General features: G+C 39.7%; 1 protein-coding gene across 1 annotated transcript in view; it reads right to left on the minus strand.

Moving 5' to 3' along the window:
• Positions 1-20489, minus strand: part of LOC124795640 (hemicentin-2-like) — a 729491-nt gene that overhangs the window by 95035 nt on the left and 613967 nt on the right. Inside the window, exon 12 of the mRNA XM_047259713.1 lies at positions 15075-15437. Coding sequence (XP_047115669.1) covers positions 15075-15437 — 363 coding nt within the window. The remainder of the gene's footprint in view (positions 1-15074; positions 15438-20489) is intronic.

Consider the following 20489-nt stretch of genomic DNA (forward strand, 5'->3'; position numbering starts at 1 on the left):
CATAGAAAAAGTTTTAGGTTCATATCCTCCACATTAATTTGAATAATCTTTCTGTGGCCTCATGCTCAACGACTTCAGAAATTTGTAAGGATTGTAGACTTGTCTGATCTCCCGTCTTCCCAGACTCCTCTCAGACTCCGACTCTAACTTGGAATTCCACATGTCCCTCACATCTACAAACATTTCTCCTTCTATCTCGTTATAGCAACAGTTACTCTGTCTCTCAGAGGCCACCAATGTACTCATCCCGTCTTCCTCCTGTGCTTAATAGCGGAATGTCTTGCGTATCTCAATGCTGACGCATTTGATTTTGATTCCTTGTTATTTTGACTTTTCATATGTATCATCTGTCCTTCCGACGTAGCATCTTTCTCGATTTCACCACAGTTTCTCTGTGGTTCCCGTGTACTACCTACTGATTTATTTCCTTACTGGTTTCCATTCCTGAATCACTTTCTTTTAATGAGCACGTATGTATGACCTTAGTTTGTAAACAATGTAAGTATATCCTCTGTTTCATGTACTTTCTTAGCAGTTATCTTTTTATATGGGAGTATTTGTGAGTTCAAAACCTGGGTTTACCATTTTTACAGATGTCCATTTAAACGTAAATGAACTACCTACTGCGTACTCACTATCACAGTATATACAGCCTCCGAGATCTTCGAATGCACAGCATCATTCCACCATATTTCATTTTATATCAGTATCTTGTAGGCTAATAGGATCCCACGATTTTCTTAAGCTCCTTGCTATTCTTCATCATTACAACTGTCCATGCATTAGAATTCAGTTTCTAATTTTCGTACCTCTGTTTCACAGTGATATAGTCCACTTGGTACCTTCCTGTGCCCCCTGTCCTTTTACAAGCGTATACAATCCTCTTATAATTTAGAATACTGTATTTGTAAAGACTGTAGTCCGATGACATGTGGAAATATTGGTGATATATGTGGATATAAATATGCAAATAGTCGCTGTTCTCAATTTTTGATACCTGTAAGTAGTTTCAAGTTACTGCAAGCTGCCAATTTATTCTTAATTGTTTTGTCCTTTATTATGTATAATATACAATGACCACATGAACGAAAACTCTGTCACATACGGTAGTAGCTCATTTACTCTTTAAATACGCGGTAAATACTTCACTTGGTTTATCTTTCGTGTAATGTTTATCAATATTACACGTATATTTATAGTGTATAAGCACAACTGCAGCTACCAATATTCATTCGAATCAATAATCTATGCATGTAAATATATGTTCTGTAATACAAAGCATCTTTCGCCAAGGGTAATGATATTGTAAAGTTTAAAATCCATCACATTAATATTCTTTGAACTTCAGTGTTTAGGTACTGTGAGTAAATATATATCCAAATGCAGCTAATTTCGATGCATGTGTGTATATAAATTTTCAAATATACATTATCGGGACTGATATGTCATGGATACTACGAGCAGTGCAGTGTAAATACCCATACTGTAAAAACCTTCTCGTTTCATAAATTATTCGATCTGAGATGAGCCTACAGTGGTTTGAAAACTAGCTAATGGTAAAGAAAATAAATGGTATCAAACATTTAACAAAGGACTGCTTGCCTATTTAAACCAAAATAATCAATAGCAATTTATCATCCATGAGGGATATACTGCACTGTAGAAAGATTTCAATATAATAACGAAATATTTCGTGGAATGGTTTGCTTGGAGAGTGGTAGTAAAAAGATCAGAAACCTACACACCACTGAGAAAGAATAAGAAGTAGATAGTTGCAGAATACAATTATTTCTGTACACTGTCTTTGACAAATTTTCATCCCTCATCGATTCTATATGAGATCTCCAATTGTGACTGAATTCTAAGATCTATCATTTAAGCTATAAGTGTAGAGTCTCTGCCGTATGTCTTGATTTCTCTTCATGTCCCTTTTTGGGACCCCTGCAAGTGATCAAACGAATCGAATTTCATACAGTGGAACTCTAGCTTAGTCTTCACTAATGTGTATCCACGCTTAAAGGCTAAATAACCACCGAATAGGAGGGTAAATGAAATATTATCTGACCATCTTCTAGAAAGTGTAAAGAGGGCCAAAAGCACGCAAGGCTCAATACTTGTGATTACTAGACTTAAATGGGCAACATCTTTTTAGGTTGGAGTCAGGTTGAAAGAAACTACAGCCAAACAGGACATAACAAATGTAACACTTTCCAGAAAAATCAAACTAATTTGTTTCATCAGAACATCTGAGAGTAGAAAATCATGATAGACGGGATTTTTAAGCATCTAGACGATGTGGGTAATCCTGAAGTGACATATTCTGTGCTTCACTGAAAAACACATAACCAAAGGGATGGAGAATTTATGTATCAAGTGTTATAGATTGGCATCATTTATGTGTACAGTAAAGTTGGAAAAAGAAGGAGTTGCAATGCATGTGAATATAGGACACAAAGTCAAAAGTATAGCCAAATAGGTTTTGTGTTGATCACAACTTAGAAGCATATGCTTGTGAGCTGTTACTGAAGAACACTTCGCTATTTCTGAGAATTCTAAATGCATAATTGAGCTACCTGTCAGACAAGGAGATTCAATAGTTTGTGGATTTTTTAATGTAGCTTTCCTGGAACATAAAAACAGCAAAAATTAACTACAGTCTTTACTTGGACGTTTCAGTCTAGTGTCAGTAGTTTCTTTTCCAACTCATGAGCAGCAAGATAATAGGACATCCACTGATAACATTTTTATGCACAGCGCCTAGGCTGAAGCAATTAATGTGTAGCCAATTGTTGATGGGCTATCTGATCCTGATGTACAATTAATGCAATGAACAATGAACACTCCTGATAGTGTTCATAAAGCAATGACCCTTATTAATAATAATAGAATCTAATGTTTTAAGAGTAAGTTGAAAGATGTGCTATTCGATCAGACACACATAGAAGCAGATGCCAGTGATAAGTAATGTTTTTCCATAGTAAATTTGTATCAGTACTTGAAGTCTGCTTTCGATGAAAGAGAGGATTCACTAAAAAGACAAGTGGCATGGCTAACTAAGGCAATTAAAATCTTATGTAACAGGAAGAGGGAAATTTATATAAGGCAAGTAAGGCAAGATACGACATTACATGCACACTACAAAAAAGTACTGTAGTAGTTTAAGGAAATACATTAAATCTTCAGAATTATGTCCAAGCGAACATAGAGAAAAATGTAGAAAAAAGATTAAAACTATATAGCGTATTGTCAAATGGGAGAAAGGACAGGCTGTCAGTGTACAAGATACCATAAATTTTAAACTAAAGAGACAATGTTGATACTTATAATTCAGAGTATTGGAAGTACTTTTATCAATCGCCTTGTAAATGTATCGGCAAAAATAGGATTAAATTGTTCAGTTAAGGAAGCAAAAGAATATATTAAAAACGTATTTCCATGAAACTTTAAGAAATAGTTCCAACAACCTTCAACGTAATTAAATGAATTCTAGAATTTTTAAATAACAGTAGCAGATATGGTGTTGTTGGAATTTCAGATAGAATTCAGAAAAGGGGTTTCAACTTAATACGTAGGGCCCTTAGACATATATTTCATGCATCGCTGGCAAAGTAATTTCTCCAGACAGGTTAATATAAGGAGTTGTTCAGTCTCAGAATAAAAAGAGATGACATGGCAGGCTGAAAGAGTTATCTTGCAGCTTCCTTATTTGTACCACATTCCAAAAATTTCGAGAAAGTAATGTACTCAAGATTAGTCTCAGACTTAACTAGAAACAATTTACATAGCATATTACTTTTGGATTTCAAACAAGGTTGCTCGACTAAGAATGCTACTTATACATTCATTCACACAATAGTACAAGCCTTAAATGACAAAATGTCACCAGCTGGTATTTTTGGTGACCTTTTCAAGATGTTTGATTTTGTAGATCATGTTACCCTCTTAAGAAATTCTGGTTTTATGGAACTGATGGGTTTATGCACGATTGTCTTAAGTCATACTTTAAAAAAAGTGCAAAAAGTTGTGCTGAGTGTATGGGAATGATAAGAATCTCGGCTCAATTTTGGATCAAAACAGTTCACTACATTTAAATGACATTCGCAGATGGTGCTAGTGTTATAGTAAATCCCAGCAGAGAGAAAGCAATGGGAGATACTGTAAATGATATTTTCCAGAGAACTATCAAGTGGTCCTTAGAAGATGGACCCTCCCTATTTTTTTTTAAACGTTCAATTCTGTGCAACAAATGATCATGCCTATAACTGCTATAACACTTGAGTTGACGTCAGTAAATGGGGTAGAATGTTCCAAGTTTTGGGTGTACATATAGATGAAAACTTGAATTAGAAGATACATATTACTGCTCTTCTCAAGCAACTAAGTTTGGCTACTCTGGTTATTTGATTGATTGCTAATCTTGGAAACAAGCGAATTAACCTCATATTACTGAGCTCCTCAAACAATTAAGTTCGGCTACTTTTGCTCTTCATACAGTTGCTTATCTTCGAAAAAAAAGAATTACCCTCCTATCATAATTTGCGTATTTCCACTCCATAACGTGCTATGCAATAAATTTCTGGAGTGATCCATCACTTAGAAACAAAGTAGTGATTAACATAACGTGAGCACTAAGAGTTATAAGTGCTGTCCACCCACAGAAGTCATGAAAGTACCTGTTTTGTGAGTTAAGCGTGGTACTGTGCCGTCAAAATACAAATATTCGCTAAAAATTTTCGTCATAAATAATCCATCACGAACGGTGTTGCCCATATGTACAACGACAGAAGGAAAAAGACTTTCATTACTCATTACTAAAGCTATCAGCGACTCAGAAATAAGTGCAGTATACAGCAACAAAAATTTCTGATCATTTGCCCTCACCATAAGATGTTTGCAGGTCGCAAGGCAAGTTTTGAAACTTAACCGTATAGGGACCAGCGTCCTTGTTAAACAGCCGGCCGAAGTGGCCGTGCGGTTCTGGGCGCTGCAGTCTGGAACCGAGCGACAGCTACGGTCGCAGGTTCGAATCCTACCTCGGGCATGGATGTGTGTGATGTCCTTAGGTTTGTTAGGTTTCATTAGTTCTCAGTTCTAGGTGACTGATCACCTCAGAAGTTAAGTCGCATAGTGCTCAGAGCCCGTCCTTGTTAAAGTCCCTTTCCATTGCTGAATGATCCAACAGTGAATGGCGTGTCATTTCTGTCGGCATTCATTGTTGCCTCCAAGATTCCGTCTACAACTACAGTCCATCTGGAGACGAAGTTTCTTAGTCTGTGTTTATGTATTTGTGTCAACATTAGTGAATTTCTTCCTGTGCACATGATTTGCTTTCTGTTTTGCTAGTAGTCTTACAGGAAGGGTAAGAAAATTAGACTACTCTGTATTTCATGTTGAAAGTGTATTAATGCTAGCTGTATGACATACCCGAAGAAAACGCCTGAAATATTTGTGACCAAAATTGTGTGCTCTCAACTGGACTCTGGGGTGTTATAGTACCTACTCCCAATTTCCTTTTCTTTCAGAAATTCTAACACATATCGGCAGAGGACTTTCAAATCCGCCTAGGAGGCTGAAGAATACTTGTTTTCTGATGAGAGAAAGGCAGATATGATTGCATTACCACCTGATGTCAATGAACTGACAGATGAGAAGAGTTTCGATGATGATGGAACATGGCGTCCTATGGTGCAGGATATACCAGGGACAATAGAAATTAACTTTACAGAGGACGTCTCAGGTCTGTGCCAAAGAAAATGAAGTCCCGTCAGAACTGCAGAATCGTTCTTCCAAAAACAAAAAGAGAGAACCGGCTGCAATAGTGTCTAAGACAAATTCTAGTTATAGTTCCGGCAATATAGATAGTCTCGAATAAACTAACCGTGAATATATTGTGGACTCTCTACAGGATTGTACACCACTGGACATTTTTGAGGAGTTGCTTACTTCTGAGTTGCGTAATAGCAGTATGGAAGAAAAAGAAAGGTATGCAAAACAGTGGAAAACTTGCCACAGTATTCTGCATCAGCAAAGGAACTGAAAATTTTAATTAGTATCTTAACTTTATCTGGATACCACACATTACGCAACCAGAGAGGTTATTGGTCCGAAGATGTTTCCTGAAGGTGCCCCTTGTAAAAAGTGTCATATCAGTAAAAGCAATGCTTCATTTTATAGATAATAATGAAGAGAATGCTAACAAAAGTGGTTCAAATGGCTCTAAGCACTATGAGACTTAACATCTGAGGTCATCAGTCCCCTAGAACTTAGAACTACTTAAACCTAACTAACCTAAGGACATCACACACATCCATGACCAAGGCAGGATTCGAACCTGCTACCGTAGCGGTCACGCGGTTCCAACTGAAGCGCCTAGTCTGCGCTAAAAAAAATGATCGAAGGTTCAAGTTCAGAAATTTAATTGTCACTATGAATAAAAAGTTCAGAAGTGGGAAATTTTTTACGAAAATCTTTCGATCGATGAGATAATGATTAGGTAATAAGCTTGTCATTCTCTGGAACAAGGGAAAGGGAAAGCCATTAGGTTTGGGTTTAATTTTAGACTTTGCATGGAAGTGATGGCTACTGGCGTAGTTTTGATCTGTACTGTGGGAAGGATGTCTCTGAAGATTCTCCACCTTTGGAAAATCGCGTCGTGAAGGAAAAAAAAAAGAAAAAGAAAAAGAACGGTGTGTCGCTGACCCAAACAAACTTATCATACATTTTGATAACTTTTTAATTTTGTATTATCTGCTGATAGAACTGAAACAGATGGGGTTCTGTGAAACAAGTACGAAAAGAGGAAACAGGACTGCCCATTGCCCTTTAGAAACAGATAAAATCGTAGCAAAGAAAGGTCGACTAAGTTATGATTCCCATTTCGACACAACCAACCAAATGACCATGGTACAGTGGAATGACAACCCCTGCGTTTCATTGACAACAAATTTCTAGATGACAAACGCGACAAAATCATAAAAAAGGCTTATCTTATGTGTCAGTCCAACAAATACATGGGCGGCGTATACAACCACGACTGCCTTCTGCAGATATATACGATCGCAGTTTGCGCGAAAAAAATGTATTGGCCAATTATCATTAGAATTTTTGACATGGCTGTGGTAAATACATAAGTAATCTACAACAATGTATCTCAGAAGGCAAAAAGCGTTAAGGATATTCGAAGACATATTGCCACCTCATATCTGAAAATGTGGCAGAATGCAAGAAGAAGCATGGGCAGTCCAGTACCAATGCAAATCTCTAGGAAGAAAGATCTGAATACTGTGAGGCCGGATGGAAGAGTTCACATTATTGGAAAAATAGAAAATCAGAAAAGATACCAGCTCCAAGATTGTTTGGAGAAGCGTCCAACGTTTTGTCCTAAATGCGATGTAACTTTAGGAACCTTCTGGTTTCCAAAATTTCCTATCTAACCAGACTTCCCAACTAAGTGGTTTGATTCTAACTTTACCATCTAACTAGCTATTAATTCCTACGAATATCTGTTTTCCGACATTTAGATCAATAATAATCAGGTTCAACATTTTTAGGAAGTGTACCTCATTGGCCCTGTAGGTTCTAATAACTAACTTCTGTAGCCAATGACAGTTACCCTTGTTCACCAAGTGTGTGGTTGACGTGACTCCAATTACGGGCTAACTACAGACTTTCATATATTATTCCTCATAATCTTTCAAGCGGACTGAATTTATTTTATAATTTGACCGTTAAAATAAGTATTTCAGACTTTAAAAATTTAGTGTATTTTTATAATTTATCTGCTTAAAAATAAATTGGAACAAAAATTTTAAAACATGAAAGAAAGCTGAAGGATTGTTTTCTTTCAGGGAAACCGCAAGCGCCCAGTGTCCTATTTATAGAAAGTATTTATTTTAATTTCTGTCAGAGGCAATCAAATTTAAACTTCTTCTGTATGTTATTTTAAGTCTTTTAAACTTTTCCTTTAAAAACATTAAAGAAATGGTCAATAAAAAAATTTGGACTTTATTGGATGAAAATCATTTATCCTGGGCAACTCCTTCTACTCCACTGAAGAATTTCTGCTTAAAAGTTAGGAGCCAGTAAAATAACTTGTTTTATGTGTAGTTGCTGGCGTAGGACTAAAAACTGTAACATGTTCACTGATGTTAACAAGAATCTCGTATACGTATCCTGTAAACGACTCATTCCACATCATTTGAATTAGAGAATCTCTCGTATGAGCTATGGAACATGTAACTAACTAACAAACTAACATCGCATATTTACTATGACTGAGAGGAAATGTCCAACAATGTCTTGACTATTTGTGTATCGATTTATTTGCTATTTTCTTTTAGTCTGCTATCTACATTACGCAACACAATTAAAAGGCCACTGTTTAGAAACGTCGTACTTGTCTCATACTGCTAAACAGTAGTTTGACATTTGGCTCAAAGGTGCCTACAGGCTTCATCTGTAACGATGCAAAAGCGTGACGCACTGCAACGTCACCCTCGGCTCTTTGGCACTTTAAACTTCGGGGTACCGACAAATGCGAATAAAAGGTCAGAGCGCAGAGTTCATATAAGGTGTAAGGTGTCTGAATGGCGTCACATTGGCACCAAATTCAACCACAATTCTGTCCAATGCCACCGTGGTCATACCACATGACAGGAAAGCCCTCACACCCCCTTTTACTCACATTTCACTCCTTCGTTTGACGCTTCTGAGATCGAGGTCAGATGCGCACCGCCCAGCGTTTGAATCCCGCTGCTTTTTTACAGGTAGACTAGGAAAATATGTCACACATATCGCTTCAAAGAACTGACAGGAAAAAGCTTATGAAAGTGGCATAAAGGGCGTCGTTGAAACCACATCTTCCCTTGCGAGGTTAATTCCGACGCATTTCGAAATTGAAAAGGGCAGTTATCACCTTGACGAGAGAGGGACGGTGTTCTAAGCAACCTTTGACATTGCTGGCAGTCCCCTGACGATTGACCCCTTCGCTAAGGACATCATGGGCCTGCATCTCCACTGAAAGTAATAGCACCTTTTTTGAGTGTAACACCACAGCCATTTTTTCTCTAGTGTGTAGTGTGGAACCACTAGCGACCGTTCGAAACCACTCGACAAAATCTGAACGCGATCTGAAGCACCACAAGGCGTTTATGCGTTTACAGTCCCCTTGTTTCGTGGTGAGGTTGCGACATTGACACAAATGTGGATAAAAGTCAGAGGACCCTTCTAAGACACCCCAGTTCGGCAACACCCTCGAAGATACCCGCCCACCTTTCTTGGACACTTTAAATGTGTTCCTGGTTCCTAGGCGCTGGTCTGACAGATGGCCATTACGACTGCGGCCTGCTGGGTGGCGCTACGTGTATGAACTAGAGCCTGCTGGCCGTACGCGAAATGTAAATGGTGTCGAAAGGGATACCTGTCAAACCGGAACCATAGAGCCAGCGACTGGCTGTCTCTGTACAGGAACAACACGTGAAACGTCCACAGTCGCACTGGGCAAAAGTGAAGTGAAACTTGTCTCCAAGGGACACCATTAACCCACGAGATATCTCACATAAACATCTGAGCTCTGGCCTTCTTTTTTCACAATTACAGAAAAAGGTTGAAGGCACACCTTCGAGCAAGATTTCCAACAACAGCATCGCAAAAAATAACAATTTGAAATTAAACTGAAAAAGTTTCTCTTTGATAACTCCTTCCATTCTGTAGAAGAACTCTTACCATTGTAGAGTGTAGAAGGTGATGGAAAGGATGTACTTACTCAAATCGGTATATAAAAAAGAAAACCATTTGTAAATGCTCTTCAGCATGTAGCCATACTTACAAACGTAAAATGACTCTTTCCACATCATTACGATTTACCGTGCAAATGGTCCGCGCAACAAAAACTAAGTAACTAACAACGGGGTACAATAGTGGGTTTTCTAAAACGTGACCGCTTAATTGTGTTGGGCAGTGCAGGTCAGTTACACAATATATATTACAGTTAACTTAGTATATGCGAGTACAACACACAATACGTTAACATTATTTCAGTGACTTAGTATACTGAAGCACTGAGGTGTTTAAGAAAAAAAATATACACAAAGTACCTATTTCACTACGAAGTACATTTTAAACTGAAAACAGATCGTGCTGCAGGAAAGAGTAAATAAAGAAATCACGGGAAAAGACTGAAGACTTTTCTTCCATAAAATCAGCAGCCAACCTTGATCATGGGGGTTGGAATGAAGTGGTTAATTTGACTGAGATTAAACTTTCAGTATGCGCAGTTTGTTAACTGTACAGGAAGATTGTAAAGAGTCTTTACAAATTCACTTACATGTACATTTCTATTGAGATGGATTACACATGAGCCTCAGGTCCCTTATTGTTGAATAATACTGCAATTTTTATTCAACTGTTGTAATAATAGCGAATTCCGCTGCAGGGAACGGCACAAAATTGAAAGTCATGTTATTGAAATGCAGTCCTATGGCAGCAGCCTCACTCACTTGTTGTTGTAGTACCGAATTCCGACACTAGGAAAGACAAAGTTGAAGCTATAAACGGTAGACTACACGGTAACTGAAAGTGTTCGATGCGTGTATTGGATGGAGTAAACGAAGTCAGCAATTAGGGTTCAACGTAAATTTCGTACCAAGTACTATAACGAACCTCCTAGTAGGCCTACAATTTACACCTTGCATTAGAATTTCGTTCAAACAGGTTGTAGCAATCGTCACAGCAAATCTTCAGATCGTCCAAGACATTCTGAGGATGTCGTCGAGCGAGTGGGACGGAGGTGTTTTGTTCGTAGTCCCAGGAAATCAACGGATCGTGCGTCGTGAGAGCTTGGAGTTTTGTATACTGTCCAGAAAGCGTTACGAAAACATTATACTGAAATCCATTCGGACTGGTGTTGTTAGATTGCACCGGAAGCCATACAGACTTTGTTAGACGCTCCCAAAGACGCAACTAAGGAGACACACAAGGGATTATCTGCGGATATGTTACGCTGGACTGAGGAAATTCACATTATTTTCAGCGACATGGTTTTATGAGTGGCAAGGTCAACAACTACCACTGCAGGATTCGGAGCAGTGAAAAGGCAAACCAGTACTTTGCACGTTCGTGATGGTCCTACAGCGATTTTTTTTTTTAGCAAAACTAAATTTTACGGATCATTGTTTCCTCATAAGAAAACCATAAACGGTTTTATGTACGTGGATATGGTCGAAAGTGTTCTGTTCCCACATATACGTGGCGTTGATCAAGATGAACACATTTACTTCCAGCAAGATGGAGCATCGCCTCACTAGATCAGGGAACTGCGAGACGCTCTCGGTAATGGCTTTAGACATCGTTGGACTGGTCGAGGGGAGCCGATGGCATTGTCGCCCAGTTCTCCAGACTTGACTACCCTCGATACTTTTCTTTGAGGTTTCGTTAAAGACTGGAAGCGTTTCTTATCATTACCTATGTATCTCCAAGTGCTAAGAGGTCGAATTATTGCCGCACCTGCAGAAATGACAAGAGATATGAGGGGATGAGTTGCAATATGTGCCATGTGTCCACCTTAAAATTTAACGAAAAATGAGAAAAACATTTAAGTTGTACACCATTATTCCTACAAAGTTTAATTTGGCGATCTCATTACCATTATTGATCTCTATAGGTATCTAGAAAAATTCGAAGATCTGAAAGCATTGTTGCCGTGAATTTTGTGTGTTTCATTTGAACGTTATCAGTTTTGAAACTGAAATTGAAGGGAACAGTGAAAACATGTGTTGTTGCCTTCTTAGAGCAAGTACACATTCCAAAGTTAATAATACAATACGTTTGAATTAACAATGTGGAAAAGTCGTTAGCCAAGTTTAGGCGTTAATCTAATGGTTCGTTTTTTAATACACAACCAATGTTATCGTTTCGTTCTCTTCTGCAGATTTTGTTCATACATTTCTTAATCAAAATGGTTCAAATGGCTCTAAACACTTTGGGACTTAACATCTGAGGTCATCAGTCCTCTAGACTTAGAACTACTTAAACCTAACTAAGCTAAGGACAACATACACATCCATGCCCGAGGCAGGATTCGAACCTGCGACCGTAGCAGCAGCGCGGTTCCGGTCTGCAGCGCCTAGAACCGCTCGTCCACGGCGGCCGGCTCTTCATTCACATCTGCATTCATAATATGAATGACTTCACAATATGAATCACTTTGCTGTTTTCAATCACACATTTATAGGACTGTAAAAGAGTATCATTTGCCCTCTGTCCACCAAAATGCTTCACCAACAGTTTTTGAACGAGAAGTACCTTTGCCTCCGTAATAGAAATGCCAGTTGTCAATGGGTTAGGGTGCATAGAAGACCATGCTTTGCAGTTCTTTATGATGTGGTTGCCGAGGTTCATTCCTCGCTCCGCTGGGCTACGTTGTACTGTGATTCCTGCGCTGTCCATCTTGGCTGTCAGCATACTCACAACTATATCTCGCAGCGCTGAGTGGCCGCGCGGTTTGAGGCGCCATGTCACAGATTGCGCGGCCGCTCCTGACGGAGGTTCGAGTCCTCCCTCGGGCGTGGGTGAGTAAGTTGTTCTTAGCATAGGTTAGTTTAAGTAGTGTGTAAGTCTAGGGACCGATGATCTCAGCAGTTCGGTCCCTAAAGAATTGACACACATTTGAAGATTTGAACTACAGCTCTGAAAAGACTGACGGATGCTCGGTCTAACACCCTAAAAACAAGTCGGCTAGAATGGAATGACGTGGAGCGAAGCGTTATGATTGGTGCATCCTCGTCTGAAGTCTTGAAACGGATGAAGAAATAGTTCTGTTCACGTTGCAGGATTTGAAACGGACCTTAATGCTCAACGGAAGTGGTTGACTTACTGAAAATTACTTATCAGCACATGGTAGAGTACGATATTGGTAACCGGACGGCATAGTTCAGTATGATCGAAATTGTTTCGTAGCAGGCTTCGAAACTCAGGCCGCTGATATGCTGGATGAAGTGCGGGAAAAAATTGGATTCAGATGGGACGTTTGCTTTATGACCAATGGCAGTCACTCAGGCAAGGTGAAAATTAAAGTGGGAGTAACAGCGAAAATTAATGTAAGGGATGAAACTTAAAGTATTTTGCTGCAAGATGACACCTTGAAAGTTGGACGTTAATATTTCTTTGGAAAGTTGACCACTGATTCTGGCGCGGTGTGCATACACGAACTCTGAGCCAGAGGTATTATTACCGCGAGTAGTAGCGAGCTAACAGTTGTTGAGTGGGAAGTAGTCGGACGCTGACGTGATCGTGCTAGTAGCGCCGGAGGAGAGTATTAATTGAAGATTTTTGGTAATGTACGTTTTAACTGCACGTATTTGTTGCTCACTTCCGCACTGGAGGGATTTTGTGCGATTTGTGTATGCATACATTGAGAGTTATATTCGTATCTTTATTGTCGCCAGAGACGTTATTATTGATTATAGACAATGCGGGATAATAAAGGTTGTTGCTAATCGCACTGTCGAAGAAATGTAAAGGTCTTTGTAAAGTCTGTCGGGGTTTAAATCATCTATTTTCTAAATATACTAAATTAAAGTTTTTACCGGTTTCTTTCTTCTTGACCAACCCTCCCCCCCCCCCCCCAATCCTGATAATCAAATATCTATACAAAAGTATAGCAGTAGTTGTTTCAGTAGTTGTGAGCACGCACTCCGCATGGATCACAGTATTGCTTTTCAATTATTTTTTTAGCATGTTGCTGATCACACGGTTGCAGCGGCAAGACAAGGTACGTAGTCTGTAGCGTACACGAGCGTTGTGGTACAGTTGTAAGGAGACCTTACAGAATATCTTAAAACTCGCTGTCAGGTACTAGAGAATTTTTTTATATGATTTTTCCGGGATGGTACTTAATTTCTGTTTTTTTCTGAATGAGTATACTCTTTTTGTCAGAGAGTCTTTCAGCAGAGTAAACAATAATTATATATTCTGACATTAACACATACAACTCTCAAAATCTGCTACCTATACAAACCTTCTCAATAAATTTTGTTATTGAAGACGTATGCATTGCGGCGATGGGCAAGGCATGCCAGAATCTCTGACCAGAGAGTAGTATGTAGTTAGTTGTTGCTTGTCGCGAGTCGGCGTGAGTCGACAGTAGTTGTCAGTCGGCAGTAGTTGTCAGTCGGCGTCAGTCGACAGTAGTAGTCAGTCCGCTTTAGTCTTCAGTCCGTGCTAGTCGGCGGTCGGCGCGTGCCTGCGCGTGTCGGCAGTCTGCTCTGGTCGGGACTCTGGAGGATAAGTATTATTGCAGAAGGTAAAGAAACAGCCTAGCGCATATCTAGTAATGTATATTACTTGTCATTTGATTTCTTTCAAAAAATGCCCCAATAATAATTTTTATAATATTAAAGTAATTTTTTAAAGAAAAGCATTCATTTCAATTTAAAGAATATTTCCAATGCATTCCTTCCAAAATCAGAAAAAAATATACGCCAGCATTGCACGAAGCTGTGCCAAAAAATTTCTACTTGAGAGCAGATATAATTGCAGTTTTTATGAAGGTAAGAATTTTTGCTTTTTTATTCAGAATACAGGGCCAAAGGTCAGCGCTGCTGTCCTTATAAAATTTATCAGGTTACTAAACTTTTTTTATTATTTTGGTGTTTAGGAATTTTTCTGTTTCGAACTTGACATTAAATGAGAAAATAATTTTGTGGGAATATTAAATGTGAATGCATTTTTGCACACAGACTATAAGTGGGAGCCAATTTTGTTCAGAGGTTACGATATTAGAAAAATTCATTTAATTATTAATTTTTTGTGGCAAGGTTACACTTGGCTCATTAACATTTTCATTTAATTATTATTCTTTGGGCAGGCTACACTTGGCTCACATTTTCATTAACATTTTTTGTAGGGAGGTTACGCTTGGCTTCATTTCCATTTAAATATTTCGTGTGGAGAGGTTACATTATGTAAGTAAATTTGCAAAGTGTTATCAGCATCGCTGTGCGTATTGTTTTCAGTGAAGAAGTCGTGGATTTCAGCGAGTGGAAGGGGGTAGGTCGGGAGAACGGTTCCGGAGTTACCCTTCTGTGACTGCGGTATGACGTCCGGGTTCTTCTCGTCGCTGTCGGCGCTGTCGACGGTGGCGAGCGTGCCCTTGCTGGAAGGGCTGCCGCAGCCCTTGTAGGGGCCGGAGGCGGCGCCAGCGGAGGCGGCGGGCGCGACGGGGCTGGCGGCCTTGCTGCCGCCCCCCAGCCCCAGGCCGAGGCCCAGGCCCAGGTCGGCGTCGCGCTTGCGGCGCGGCGCGTGCGGCCGGGGGCGGCGCTGCGAGCAGTAGAGGCGCATCAGCAGCGCGATGCCGCCCCCGAGCACCAGCATGGCGGCCAGCACGCCCACCACCAGGCCCAGCGCCGGCGTCAGCACGCTGGCCGGCGCGCGAGGGCGCTCTGCGGGCACCACCCACACACTCTGGTCAAGCCTTCACAGGAGCACTGGCAGCACACTTACGAAGGCTACACAACTGTAAAGTCCAGCACTGACGTTACATTTAACAAGGACGGATAGACTCTCTATGAACACCTGTGCAATCTGTGGGCCGTTCGAAATAGTGAGATATAAGAGAGATATAGGGAAAGATGGGTTAGTAAGCCATATACGGGACCCGAAGCGTAATGATCATCTGCTTAACACCACGTGTATCTGATTTTGGAACTCAGCACAGCAACTATTCAGCGTTTCATGGATTCGACAAATGGCTGGTAGATTTCCAGAAGAGTGTGTCACAATCTGCCCTTTGTTATAGCCACGTACGTCAGTGGATTTCGACATTTACGGTCTCATGTTCCCTTCAATCATTCCTATTCGTTTCGGATCCGCTTACATACTTTCTTTAAGGCCAGATGTAAGGCAAAATTACGAAAAAATTCGAAATTTTTTGTTGCGTAATTTATTAGATTGGTTCTTTAAGAATAACATAGCAATCCATACAATGAATGCTTTCACGACCGGATGTGTCAGTTGCCGAGAATTCTTACCGGTTGTATGGTCGTGGTCCACGGAACTCTTCTATCCCTGACGTTTCGTCCAAAGCTACGCTGGACATCTTCGGAGGTGCTCCTGGTTGTGCTGAGTCTTGCCGACTGACGAGTCGGACGTCGAAGAACGGCGTAAATACCGTGGAAAGTGGGCGTGGTCTGGATTTCATGTGATAGCAGAGATAAACCTTGTCAAGGATAAAAGATAACTATCGATCACAGTACGTCAAAGATAAAAACTACTCATTGATTCTGTAGCGTCACTGTCCATATATTGCCGAGTTTCATGGCTTCTTCTTTTCTGTTAAAATTATCCCCATGTTTATGTATTTCGATGGCTTCTCTACATAGCCGTGGATAATAGTTCATCATAGTACATAAAACTTCAGTTTCCGAAGATTTCACTATGTGACCACCCGACTGAAGAACATGTTCTACCACCGCTGACTTGTCTGTTTTCCCTAGTCGGCAGAGACTTTTATGTTCCTTCAACCGTGTGAATACTTCTCTTTGTAGACCCTACCACATGTACAAGGAATCTTGTATACACCACTTGTAGACAGATGGGAACATTCATCCTTAACGGAACGAAGTGCTTGGCCTATTTTCTTAGTTGGTCTGAAAATCGTTCGAACGTTATGTTTCCTTAAAATATTGCCGATTTGATCCGTTACTTTTTTGATAAAGGGTAGAGAAACCGTGTTTTTCCATCGCTGAGCCCTATCGTTGTCCTTAGGCCTCGTGTTATTCGGTCGCAAAACTCTATTTATTTCATTACTAGAGTACCCATTTTTCTCAAAAGCCTGCTTTAGATGTTTTATGAACATGGGGATAACTTTAACAGAAAAGAGGAAGCCATGAAACTCAGCGATACACAGACAGTGGCGCTACAGAGTAGATGAGAACTTTTTATCTTCGCTGTACTATGATCGATAGTTACTTCTTATCCTCGACAAGGTTTATCTCTGCTATCAAGTGAAATCCAGACCACGCCCACTTTCCACGACATTTAGGCCGTTCTTCGACGTCCGACTAGTCAGTTGGCAAGACTCAGCACAACCAGGAGCACCACCCAAGATGTCCAAGGTAGCTTTGGACGAAACGTCAGGGATAGAAGAGTTCCATGGTGCAGGGCCATACAACCCGGAAGAATTTTCGGCAGCTGTAACATCGCAAAGCCTCATAATCGAATTCTGGCTCGACATATGTTTAAAAAAGTTTGCTTGTGTGTTTTTCTATGCTGTGCTCCACACCTTCTCAACGCTAGAAAATATTTCTGCGTCAATGTTTCGTTCACACAATGACAACAAGCTGCAGATGAGATTAGAAGGCTCTCAGAAATATTTTCTTTGATAGTTCCTTTGTTTACAACGTGTGTTTTTTTAATAGCACGTGCTAAAACTTATTTTAGTTCTGCATATATCAACAAATCGGCTCGAAACGGGTCGTAATAGCGGAGAAGCTATCAGGGATAAGACACACAGTATGAAAAAAGCATCAGCAAGCAGTGTGGGAAATATTCTTTCACAAACTTTTAACAGATGACAATCCTCAACAATACTCTTGTGATAAGTAGTAGTACAAATATCTTCAACCAGAAGGCAGCGGAAAGCCAAACACCCACAAAAATGGTTTGTCACATACTGTCTTAGGTGTTATAAAACCAACTTTCAGGTATCTAGCCAATCCTGAACTTCCGAAAAAGTGTGTACAAGAGAAAATACAGAATACAAATGAGAGCTATAATCACCTTATATGGATGCGTTGTCCAAAAGAAAGATTGTGTCCACCGTTGTTGTGAAGATAGCTGCATGTGATGCCTGTCTAAGAGTTCAACAGTGGAAATGTAGGTAGGATTAAGTGCCTGCAGAGGCTAGACTTCCGTCCAGGTGCATTCACACTGAAGGTACTCAGAAGCTTCGATGAAGTGCCACTGGACAAAGCTCAGGCAGCAAAAGAAAAAAATGCAAAAATTGGCTAGACGAAGGAGGCAGGGAAGAGATTATTCCACGAAGACGAGGAAGAGAATAAAGATTATGGATATCGAGAGTACTAGTCATTAGAGTTATAGAAATGTTGTCAAAAATTGAAATAAAACCTATAAATGCGAATTGCCACAAATTGACTTTTTTAGCCGTAATAAACCTCTCATCACGAGCTAACATAGTGTAATTTGGCGTAGTTGTTAAGAAGTACTTACTGAATAATCCTGTTCAGCACTTTTCCGTTATATTTTCTCTGACAGAAGTTCTCTTTCAGAATTTTAGGAAAACAGAGCAGTCCTGTGTAACACAAAACTGAAAATTAATTTAAAAGGAACTACGACCTTAAAAAAATCTGTTCGACGCGTTTTATTGGCCTCTTACACAGATTTAAACTGTGAAATCCTAGTTTTTTTCCCTGATTTGTTTACGAGAAAAAGCACACAATAGAAACAATAGTAATTTAAAAATTCAAATCCTTACAAAATGTATGTCAATGCGCATTTTCAAACAAAAATTGCACCTACTATCAAGCATTACGTCATACATAGTTGTCTCAAATTTTACTAGCCTAACTGTAACATTTTTGGAGATATATATGTTTAAGTACAAGAATGCATTTTGCCCTAGACCTGTTCTGAGTGTCTCGTGCTCTCACTGCCGTCAGGTGGAAGTAAGTTTTGCTGTCAGGACCATTCGTAAAGTTTCGGGTCATTAGTGTGTACAAGAACCAGGAGGGAACAACAACAAAGGAGGAACAATGAAGAACCGCTTGGATTAAAGTGCGCGTAAGGCAAGGAAGGTGCCTTGCACTCCTGTAGTCCTATTTGTACCTCGAAAAAGCAGTAAAGGACATAAAGGTTCAGGAGTGGAATTAAGATCCTTTTTGAAGGGATAAAAGTTATGAGATCCGCTCGTGACATCGCTGTTATCACTGAAAATGGAAGAGGGTCCTGTTGAATGGAACTAACAGTACAATGACCTGGAAGTATGGGTTCAGACTAAAGCGTGTCTTTATTTGCAGTGCGTATGCTGTCAGATCTAGGTGCTACAAATGTAAATATACTAGCTTAATTGGCTTCTTTCCAAAGTGTTATACAGGTACATGTGTTTTAGTGGATCAGTAACCAAGAGAAATTTTTCCGAGTCCAAAAGTATGCTATGAGATTTATTTCTGGTGTGAAGACAAGAATATTCTGCAGATACCTGTTCAAGTTACTAGGTATACAAATTACTGATTTGCAATAAGTTTTTCCTTCGTGAAATTTGTCATAAATGGTATTAATTTCTCAAATCATAACTCGGAACTATGTAATGGATACTAGAAATAAGAATAATTGTCAAGAAGAGTTAAAAGTAAATTATTTTGCACCAGGAGGATGTTCAGGGATATAAATTTTGAATAACGTGTCAGTAACGGTAAAAACTAAAACAGTTTAATAGGAGACTTGAGAATTTCTCACCATCTTGTTGTATTCTATTTACGGATTCCTTAGCAGAACCGATTTGTGTACGGGGACTATTCGGAAAGTAAAATTCGGTCGGTCTTGAAATGGAAACCACAGTGAAAATAAAAATTGTTTTATTTACGCTAGTTAGGTATGCCTTCCAGCCACATCTCTACATAGTCAGCGCTCCGAGTTAGACATATGTCTTAGGGCTGCATTAGCTTCCCAATACCCTCGTCATAGAATGCAGAAGCTTGTGCTTTCCACCAGTTCTCTACGCTGGTCTGCAGCTCGTCGTCTGGGCCAAAATGTCTCCGCAGCCAGAGTTGCACGTGAGCGGAGATGAAACTCTGAGGCAGCCACTTTTAGAGCGTATTGCGGGTGATCAAACACCATCGAAAAGGCTGCAGGATCATCTTCAGTGCCTCTGCAGAGTGCGGGTGAGAATCGTCGTCGAGAAGGAATCGCATGACATAATTTTAAATAATCGCACCCGATCGGACATTCCTTTCGGAGTAGCCCTCGTATATAATACAAAATTATGTGATTGCTACGTATACTTCGGGTTTTGTCCATCTTCAGTGCGACAAAAGATCACTGTAAATAATTATTGTAAACTTATTTTCCTTTTCATGAACCATACCCACATTAGGTTAAGGATTATCGTATGCTCTAAAGTGTGGTGTAAACTTACATGTTTTGTCGATCCCTCCCAAATGAAAATCTGTTTAAGGGTTACTGACCTATACACATCCAACGGAACCACTTTACCTAAGAGTCTGTTCGAGGAACATTATCATGTCTATTCTCTCTTGTAAGCACGTTTTAGTTATTCTTGTTATGTGATATTTTCTACTTCATATTATGGATCAATGAAACAAGAACTGTATTTAATATTATCTAATGGAATCCAATCTAATTCAGAGGCTTAAGTAATTACGAGTAGAAGAATTAGAGTTAATCATCAAAGCTGGGGAGCACAAAGTACACGAAGGCATAAAATATTGATACCGTAGAAGGGCAACAAAGCATGA

Source organism: Schistocerca piceifrons, chromosome 4 (assembly GCF_021461385.2).
Source record: "Schistocerca piceifrons isolate TAMUIC-IGC-003096 chromosome 4, iqSchPice1.1, whole genome shotgun sequence".
Lineage (NCBI taxonomy): Eukaryota > Metazoa > Arthropoda > Insecta > Orthoptera > Acrididae > Schistocerca > Schistocerca piceifrons.